The following is a 10,035-nucleotide window of genomic DNA, read 5'->3' on the forward strand; positions in this document are numbered from 1 at the left end:
AAACAAAGTCTCCAATTGCAAGGTTGCAAGGATTGGGATACAAGAGTGTTCTTTTACTCTCTATTGTTTTTTTTAACATTGATTTGAAGATTTTATGAATCAGAATGTGAAATTAAGTACTCAGACAGATTGTCATTGTTTGAAATACATTTGTATACTAAAGTAAGACATCACATACAGTATATTTATTTTCCGCAAGGGAACAAGAGCTTCCACAACAATTACATAAAGGAGACTTGGGATATAGTACTTATAATGACCAAGTTTTGGCCTCAGGTTACAGGTACTGCTAGTTGCTACCACCACCGAAGAGGTAATCCAAAGACGAACCACCTCTTGGAGCTGAATGAACCTTGGTCGATGGCCGGTCCTGCAAAAAAAAAAACCAAAACATGCTTTAGTACGTAACCATAAGTCTTTAGATGTAAAACAACACAAGCTAACGGGAAAACCGTGTCCTCTTCCATTGATCGGTGTTTTCTTATATACAATACAAGAGTCGATTCACAAAAGGAATCTAAAATATACATTCATGTACAAAATAGAAAGAGACTTTAAGAAGGAGATAACTGTGAGATCTTGCTGAACTTGGAGATCACGCAAGAACTTGGAGATCACATTCTCGAATAACACCCCCCCTCAAGCTGGAGCATATGGATTACAAATGCCAAGCTTGACGATGATAGACTCGAATTCACGCCGGCCTAAAGCTTTAGTGAACACATCAGCTAGTTGATCAGTTGTGTGAACCTTCCTTGTTCATATCAACCCATCTTGAATCGCATCTCTTACAGAGTGACAATCAACCTCGACGTGTTTCGTTCGTTCGTGAAACACGGGATTTGCCGCTATATACAGAGCTGCTTGATTATCGCAATGCAAATCCATTGCTTGATCATGAGAAACTCCAAAATCACCAAGTACACCTCTTAACCACTTAAGTTCCCTTGTAGTTAAGGACATACACTGATATTCTGCTTCAGCCGAGGAGTGTGAGACGATGTCTTGTTTCTTGGTTTTCCAAGACACCGGTGAATCCCCGAGAGTAACAAACCACCCACTCAAAGAACGTCTTGTGAGCGGACATCCTGCGTAATCTGAATCATTCCAACCATGCAGTTGCAAGTCACAATCCGATTTCAAAAATATTCCTTGTCCCACTGTATTTTTGAGATAACGAACCACTCTCAACGCTGCGTTCCAGTGATCCTCATGAGGCTCTTTCATAAACTGAGACAGCACATGCACTGAATACGCCAAGTCTGGTCGAGTAGCTAACAGGTAAATGAGCCTTCCTACTAGCCGTCTATACCGTGCCGGATCAGCCAACAACGGTCCATCCGAAAGAGCTAAGTGATGTTGTTGTTCCATTGGAAACATTTCAGGTTTCCCTCCTAACAGTCCTGCTTCACTCACAATATCCAAAATATATTTTCTTTGACACAAGAAAATACCTTCACTTTTTCTAGCAACTTCAATACCGAGAAAATATTTCAAGTTTCCAAGATCTTTCATGTAAAAACATCTCCCCAAGTACTCTTTAAACTCTGCAATTCCTTTAGAATCATTTCCTCCAATGATCAAGTCATCCACATAAACCAACACATAAATTTATGAGGCCCCTCTACGAAGAGAAAATAATGAATAATCATGGTAAGACTGAACAAACCCGTAATCCATAAGAGATGACCGCAACTTTGCAAACCAACATCTTGGAGCTTGCTTCAAGCCATAAAGCGATTTTCTCAGTCGACACACTTTACCCGGTTCCGTCGTACGAAACCCCGGAGGCAACGTCATGTACACTTCTTCCTCTAAGTCACCGTGTAGAAAAGCGTTATGCACATCCATTTGATGGAACTCCCATTTTCGAGCTGCTCCCACACTTAGAAACAGTCGTACGGTGGTCATTTTAATAACCGGTGCAAAGGTCTCAGAATAATTGATCCCTTCTCTTTGTTTGTTCCCAAGCACCACCAATCGAGCTTTGTATCTCTCTATTTCTCCATCAGCTCGATATTTTATTTTATAGACCCACATACACCCCAAAGCCTTCTTCCCAGGAGGAAGCTCTGTTATTTCCCATGTTTTGTTTACCTCGAGAGCACCGATTTCACTTTGCATCGCATCACACCCCACCTTAATTGCAACAGCATCACGAAAGTGTTTTGGTTCGATCCATTTTGTGATTGTTGCAACAAATGCTCTGTGTTTTGCTGAAAACTCGCTAATATCAACAAATTTCAGAATAGAAAAATCATTTTCATCACCACTCACGTCGATCTCAGCCACTGTACGTAAAACATAGTCTTTTAGCTTGACAGGAGCAGTTTTTAATCGAGTAGATTTTCTAACCTTTTTCCTCTGTTCTCCTGCATGTGCTTCTGCAATATTTGGGCCTGCCTCTGAAATTTCATTACGAGGAGCTCCATCTTCATCGATCCCACTGTCAACATCAGAATGTGAGAGACCAACACTTTCCTCCTGCGACTGATTTTGAGATTCAACATCTCCGTTTGCAGCAACAGATCGAGGTAGAACAACAACTTCTGTCTCTTTTTCCAACAAGCCTGTTTGTTTTTCACCCGTTGTAACATCCTCTTCTTTGACGTCACAACAAATTTCTGCGTTCCTTGTTATGTCTGTGCCAACAAACTCCGCTTCTCTATTTCCCGCTATTACACAATCAAAATCTTCGTCCACGTTTCTTCTACTTTCTCAATCAACATAGGAAACGTATTCTCAACGAACACAACGTCTCTTGACACAAACACTTCTCCACTGGCCAAATCATAAAGGCTCCATCCCTTTTTCCCAAATGGATAACCAATAAAAAGACACTTCCTGCTTCTTGACTCAAATTTATCTCCACGTCGTCTTTGATTATGCGCATATGCCAAACACCCAAAGACTCTAAGATTATCATAATTAGGAGAGACCCCATGCAATATCTCATACGGTGTCTTTCCTCCCAATAGACGACTCAGTGTTCTATTTATTAAATAGACCGCTGTCAACACACTTTCTCCCCAAAACTTTGTTGACAATGAAGACTGATACAACAAAGCTCTTGCCACATTTAAAATGTGTCTATGTTTTCTTTCTACTCTCCCATTCTGTTGTGGCGTTCCTACACAACTTGTTTGATGAACAATCCCTTGTTCACGAAATTCTGAAGTGAGGCAAGTGAATTTTGTTCCATTGTCGCTCCTTACAAACTTGATGTGTTTTCCATACTGTATATGGATCATTGCAACAAAATCTCTCAAGTTTCTTCCTACTTGTCGTCCACTATGGTTAAGAAATAATATGAATTGCAAATACTAGGAACTCGATACGGTCCCCATAAATCTCAGTGTATCATATCAAAAACATCGGCGCTTTTATTATCACTTGAAACAAACGTATCACAACATTGTTTAGTTTTTAAGCAAGTATCGCAAGTCGAAAAATCCCTAGTTATACCACCAACAGTAGGAAGAAAATCAAAAACATAATTAGATGGATGTCCTAGCCTTTGATGCCACACATCTTCAGCTCCATCCTTATTCATACGCAAAACAGAAAATTCAGTCACACGCCGAAAGAAATACAACCCATCCTTGAGCTCACCTCCTCCAGTCAGATTCCTCGTCCTGAATCACACATCCTTTATTAGCAATTTGCATCACAAGATCTGACTCAACAATAAGTTGGGAAACAGAGATCAAATTGCACTTCAAATCTGGGACGTATAACACATTCTTAAGCTTAAACCCATCATCAAATACAACAGTTACTTTCTTTCTCGACAAACTATACGCTCCATTTGGCAACCCCACGGCACAAGGCAACACATATTTAGAGTCACTAACCAAATCCTCATAACTTGTCATATGGTTAGACGCACCCGTATCAAGTACCCAATCCATGGAGATACACTTACCACTTAGGCGAGAGGTTGACCCTTGTTTCTCTTCCAACAACTTAATCAAAGTTGTCCATTGCTCATTGCTCAACCCTGTGTACCCGTTCTTCTCAGCTTCTACACTTGTCTCTCCACCGTCAAGAACAGACACAGCGTTGGCTCGAATGCTCCCACGTCCGCGACCGCCTCCTCTTCCTCCTACGCGTCCGCCACCTCTTGATTTTTCTCCCCACCAAGTTGGGTAGCCAATGATCTGAAAACACGTCTCTGCTGTGTATCCGGTCTTCTTGCATTTTATGCAAATCAATTTGCTTTTGTCTTCACTTACACCACCTCCACTGGTTCGTGCCACAAAAGCAACTTGTCCTCCTTGTGCTTCTCTTCCTCTCGTCACAGTATTGATCCTCTCGATCGATTTCACCTTTGAGTACACTTGATTCATGTTAGGAATCGGATCAATGCTAATAATAGACGCCCACATAGACCCGTACATGTCATCATCAAGACCCAAGAGAAACTGATGTATATGTTCCTCTTCTCTCTTTTTCTCTAGTTGCCCGCTGAGATTACACGAGCACCAACTGTTTCTCATAATTCATCAAGTCATCCCAAAGCACTTGAAGCTTTCCATAGTAATCAATTACACTTAGATTACCTTGCCTACAGTTTGCAAGCTCTGCTTTGATCTCCTGAAACCTTGGTCCGTTTCCCTCGGAAAAACGATCCTTGATTTCCTTCCAGAGCTCCTGTGGATCCTCCTTGTTCGTCAGAGTTCTCCGCACCTTTGGTTCAACCGTGTTCAAGATCCACAACGACACCATTGAATTCACCGAGATCCAATCTTCAAATTCCGTTGAATCCACCTTGGGCTTGGGCACGCTGCCGTCCACGAACCCATACTTCTTCTTCACACAAAGGGCTGTTCTCACAGCTTGCGCCCATTCATCAAAGTTCTCTCCATTGAACTGGACTTGTGCGATGATGGCACCGGGATTTTCATTTGCAGCCAATTGATAAACTGGTGCAACACTCTCAATTTTCTGGACAATGTTTTTCAAATCGTTGTTCGATCCCGTAGTCATTGCGTGTTTTCAGATTTAGTTATTAGAACCAAAGCTCTGATACCATGTAAAACAACACAAGCTAACGGGAAAACCGTGTCCTCTTCCATTGATCGGTGTTTTCTTATATACAATACAAGAGTCGATTCACAAAAGGAATCTAAAATATACATTCATGTACAAAATAGAAAGAGACTTTAAGAAGGAGATAATTGTGAGATCTTGTTGAACTTGGAGATCACGTTCTCGAATAACACAGTCTACTTTGTCATCACAAATCCTTATATATATGTATTGTTACAGTATCAGTCACACAAAGAAAGAGGTATACCGTGATGAAGTTTCCTGTGTTCTGTCCTTCTGAGCGCATGTAATTGTTTGAGGAGTTGCTATTGAGACCAGCAGGCACTTGTTTGGTGCTATCAACAGCCTTTGGAGCAGCGGCTTGAGGAGGTGGAGAAGGAGCAGATATTTGAGTTTCAGCTGGATCTTTGTTGACGGCTACTGGCTTTGGAGCTTCTCCACTACCAAAAAGATACCCCAAAGAACTCTGCCCTCCACCTGCACTAACTCCACGACCCATTCTATCTCTCTCTCTCTCTCTTGCTTTTCTCAATTGTACTTAGCTAATATGAATCTGGAATCAGCATAGCATATTTTATACAACAAAACATAATAATTGAGCAGGTCATTCATTTCCGAGATTACTACACAAACCTAAACAGAACGTATCATATATTACAAGTTTCCAAATCTACCAAAAAACTATCAAATCATACTTGATTGGTGAAAGGTTCTGTAAAACAAAAGTTCACATCTACAACTACAAGGCAACAAAAGCAATACGAAAAACCAATCTAGTTTACCTGATCAGCAAGATGATTGGAGAAGAAACGAGAAGAAAGAGCCAATGAGATGAATTGTGATTTATAGGCACACACAAGAAAAAGATCTCATGTAAATAAAGGTAATGCTTAGCTGGCACGTCACTTCAACAGAACAACTATCACTATATACACCGTTGTCGTTTTGTAACTTTAAACCTTTTTCTAGTGTAATCCAAATATTAATTTCGCTTTCTCCTAATCTTTTTGCATTAATATATTTAAAATTTTCATAATGCATTACTTACTGTTTGATAAAAAGTTACAAATAATGAGAAAAAAGACCGGTACGGTTCATTTCTCTCCAAAAATATAAAAGCAAATCCGACAATCTCTAAGTTTACAGGATCCTATGTCCGGTACGGTTTTACATAACCGGTAACAAAGATTCATGAAGATTTCTTGGACGGTAACTGAGAAATCTCGACGAGTATCCGGTTCAAAGACTGAGGACGAGAGAAGAAAGGTGCATGATCAGAGCCTTTAAGGTGAAAAACTTGTTCAGGAGGGTTCGATTTGATCATTGCTTCTTGGAGAGAAACCGGTACAGCGTAATCATTCTCCATGGTTTTGATGTAAAATCGTCGGATTGAACCGTAGTTTTTCTCCGACACGTGAAGCTTTTCGAGCACCGGTGTGAACGGGATTGGTCTCATGGATACCGACGCTAATGCAACGTCCTATAGTAAAAATAAAAATAAAGATAACAAGTCGGGTTTAGTTAAACCGAGTTGTACCGGTTCAGGTATTATTTAGCCTTGTGTATGTGTGTACCTTTGGAGGGCTCTGATTAAAGAAAAAATCTCTAAGCAATGATCTATCGAAATCAACGGCTGTTGGAGGGTTCTTTTTGCCATTGGCGTACAAAAATATATGGACTTGTTCCATCAGATCATTATTTGAGTCAGGCTGCAATTAAATCAAGGAAATGGTTGCAATTAGATTAGGTAGATAAGACATTATTTGCACAATAATGTGGTGGCCATAAGAATTACACAATTTGTTTTAAAAATACTCTGTCAAATTAAAATGTTATGAAGACAAGAAAAAACCTGTTGATTAAAGAGATCAAGAATGCTTTGAGCATTAGCCAACATAGCAGCAGAGATGTAAACAGCCTTAGAGATCTTAGAAGGATACATCTCCATAGCATAAGACATACAAGCCCCTCCAAAATCATGCCCCACTAATATCACCTGCACCCATCAATTCTTAAATTTGTTAGTAAATTAATAACATCTATGGTATCTGTTAGAAAACGTTATGATTATGTGAAAATGAAACCTTCTCGGTGGGTTTGAGGGTGTCGAAGAAGTGGAGGAGGGGTTTAGCATACTGAGCGATGCTAGTGATATTGTTGGTATCGAAAGAACTAACACCAGAACCGGTCAAGTCAACGGCGTCGACTTGGAAGCCATGTTTCTCTAAGAGCGTTATGGTTTTGTACCAACACCATGCTCCAAATCCTCCTCCATGAACCAGCACGAACCGCTTTGTCTCCGCTCCTTCCACCTTTAGCTCCTGGTTCCATTTATTTTTCATATAATATCATTAGCATGCAGCATCATTAAAACATGATCAGTATAGGTGTAGACCATCTCAACAGAAAATTTGAATAAAACAAAAGATTATAGCAATTAACACAAATATATTTAGTGACAATTTCGATTATATATATAAGAAAATTGAGAATCACAAAACATTTAACAAAATGTCATTTTATATACTAGGACTCAGACCCCCCGCGATGTCGCGGGGGAAGTATTTTAGAAAAAAGTAAATATATTTATAATTTAAAACTATACATTATGAAATCATTTGAATGTAATAGAATAGTTTGAATACATAAACATTAAACATAAACTGTTACTTAAAACACAACTATCAAAATAAAAACTTATAAACAAAAAATATTTGGTAGAATAGACGTAACTTTACAAAAAATATTGTTTAAATTATTATAAATATATAAGATATTTTATGAAGAATTATGGTAAAGAGCTACAATTAAAAAAATTATAATGACAAAGGGATCTTAACTAAAAATATTGAATTAATGGTTATAATGAGTAAATGTAATTTTAATAAATAATTATAATTAAAAATGTATTTAATAATTAGTGAAACTATATCAAAGAAAAATTGAAATTAAAATACACAACTTTCAAAAACATGATAAAATAAATTTTAAATATTAACGAAAGTTACAATAAATGGACCCAACTGTAAATTCTATATTAAGTTGTATTAACTTTCTCTATTAATATAATCATTTCTAAAAATTTAGTTAGATTATAGAATAACTTTGAATATTAGATATTAATATTCAACTATTTAGATTCAACATAAAGTGAAAAATTTGTTTCAACGAACATGTTGGTTACTGATGAAGAAAAAAATATAAATAGAGTTCAGAAGACATGACTATTTAAATAAACACACGTCAATGACGTCATACACCTATTAGAACGAAAGTTGTGATGAAAAAATATAAATAAAATATAGTGAAAAGACACAACTCTATAATGAACAAATACAACCGTTTGATTTTTTACAAAAAAAAACAAATAAAAACAAAAAATTTACGAAAAGGTACTACCAAAAATCACAATTGTTTGCAATTGATTATACCTAATAATTCATATAAACTGCTTTCAAATAGAAGGTATCTTTATTACCATATTGAAAATGTCAAATTCAAAAACTCACTATATAATTCATCTAACTGTTGAAAAAAACATAGATATTTTTATTAAATTTTTATATTTAAAATTAACTAAAAGTTGTAAATTAGATTCATCATTCTAAAAATCTTTTGTTAAATCAAGAATTGGAGTAATTTATTTACTTTTAAATGAATGAATGCTAGAGAATAATAATTTAGAAAGCTGTAAAAACTGTTGAGAATGAAAATTTATATTATTTTGTGTCATAGCAAAAAAATGAAAACAGTTCAAACAGACAAATATATATAGATTTCAAAAGATACGAATGTTGCAATAAACACAACTCTACAGTGAACCGTTGTAACTTTTCATAAGTAATCGTTTTAATGAACCATCACGACTTTTCGGAAAATATCCAACAGGTACGATTGAAAAAACACAATTGGTGGTCGCATTTATTTAGATTGTTATTATATATAGATTTTCCATCAGTAATGTTTTTTTGCGTTATTTACTTCAATACTCAAATGAATCTATAGGAACTAGCCGGTTCGATTCTGACCGGTTTGATAAATGGAAAAATAGAGGCATGAAAGTGCTTGCCTTGTCTAGAAGCTGATTGGGTTTAAGAACAGGATCGGTGCTTGACCTCTGCCTATTGCTAGAACTTCTAACGAATCCACAAGCGGATTTTTTAGGAGTCAAGACGCCGGAAACAGAACCTATGGATGCGGCTACCGCTGCAGAAGGTGGCTGAGTGTAAACGACGGAGGTGGAGCGTCGGAAAGGAGGAGCAGAGTTGCTGTTACGAGGCGTTTGGCTAAAGAGTATATTTGTGGCGGCTAAGGTTTGTTCTTGAATAAGGGAGTCTTTCTCATGGTGGTCATGGTGATGCTCTTGATGGTGTCTTTCCCTAACCTTCTTCTTTGTCTTGATCCCTCCTTTTTTGGACGTTGATGAAGTTGACGTGGAGGACCCGGAGCAAGAGAGAGATGGTAGTAATGTCCGGCGTCGGAAAGATGGTATTAGAGACAGCCTCCTCACGTGTTTCTCGGAGCTAGTACTGTTGACAACGGAGCTTGGTTTCTTCTGGTTCGGGTCTTGTTCTTGCGATATGCATCTTAAAGAGTTTCCCATTTTTTATTTTTGTTTTTACCTGTGTAATGTGTATACACGTTTGTATGTGTGTGTTTTATATATATGCAGCAAGTTAGTGCTTGCATGTGTATTTGTTTTGATTTAATGATGGGTGAAAATGAAGAGTTGAGACCCTCACGTTGTGAAGCTGTAGTTGTATGTAAACCCTGTTTGATCGTGATAGTTTTGACACTTAAGTTTTCTTGAGACCCACGAATACGTAACTTAGGAGAAATAATTGTGGTTTAAAGTTTAGATAACTAATAGTTTTGAATATTGTATTACAAAAGTAATGGAAATTGATTGCTTAGACAGTTGGAGACGGAAGGAAGAGGGAGGAACATGGGAGGGCACTTTCTTTGAGCATTTTGCTCCTTTGA

General features: G+C 37.6%; 2 protein-coding genes across 6 annotated transcripts; both read right to left on the reverse strand.

Annotated features, from left to right (window-relative positions):
* Positions 1–90: 90 nt before the first annotated feature.
* Positions 91–5,953, reverse strand: LOC104750752 (protein SPIRAL1-like 2). Of its 5 annotated transcripts, none has more exons than XM_010472595.2 (3): positions 5,835–5,953; positions 5,300–5,605; positions 91–370 (listed from the first exon to the last, which is right to left on the reverse strand). In XM_010472595.2, exons 2-3 carry the CDS (start codon positions 5,549–5,551, stop codon positions 290–292), a joined length of 333 nt encoding a protein of 110 aa, XP_010470897.2. In that variant the 5' UTR covers positions 5,552–5,605; positions 5,835–5,953; the 3' UTR covers positions 91–289. The 5 variants fall into 5 exon arrangements, 4 of the variants coding, with proteins under 4 accessions (XP_010470897.2, XP_010470898.2, XP_010470896.2 ...); XM_010472596.2 differs by having other exon boundaries at positions 5,300–5,594; positions 5,835–5,921; XR_015583579.1 differs by lacking the exon at positions 91–370 and adding an exon at positions 441–621 and having other exon boundaries at positions 5,211–5,605; positions 5,835–5,899.
* A 117-nt stretch (positions 5,954–6,070) lies between these two features.
* Positions 6,071–9,745, reverse strand: LOC104750753 (putative methylesterase 15, chloroplastic). The gene is made up of 5 exons (XM_087490538.1): positions 9,122–9,745; positions 7,137–7,373; positions 6,905–7,048; positions 6,627–6,761; positions 6,071–6,532 (listed from the first exon to the last, which is right to left on the reverse strand). The coding sequence occupies exons 1-5, from the start codon at positions 9,653–9,655 to the stop codon at positions 6,242–6,244; spliced, it is 1,341 nt and encodes a 446-aa protein (XP_087346664.1). The 5' UTR covers positions 9,656–9,745; the 3' UTR covers positions 6,071–6,241.
* Between the last annotated feature and the right edge of the window lie 290 nt (positions 9,746–10,035).

This window comes from Camelina sativa, chromosome 16 (genome assembly GCF_030686135.1).
Source record: "Camelina sativa cultivar CO46 ecotype springtype chromosome 16, ASM3068613v1".
In the NCBI taxonomy this organism is placed as follows: Eukaryota; Viridiplantae; Streptophyta; class Magnoliopsida; order Brassicales; family Brassicaceae; genus Camelina; species Camelina sativa.

Excerpts from the sequence above, each read along its gene's own strand:
- LOC104750753 (XM_087490538.1), bottom strand. The coding sequence starts at position 9,655 with ATGGGAAACTCTTTAAGATGCATATCGCAAGAACAAGACCCGAACCAG. Across the intron at positions 6,762-6,904 it reads TTGATCTCTTTAATCAACAG|CCTGACTCAAATAATGATCT; the intron begins GTTTTTTCTTGT and ends ATTTAATTGCAG. Across the intron at positions 6,533-6,626 it reads TTAATCAGAGCCCTCCAAAG|GACGTTGCATTAGCGTCGGT; the intron begins GTACACACATAC and ends TTTTTACTATAG.
- LOC104750752 (XM_087490031.1), bottom strand. The coding sequence starts at position 4,499 with ATGAGAAACAGTTGGTGCTCGTGTAATCTCAGCGGGCAACTAGAGAAA.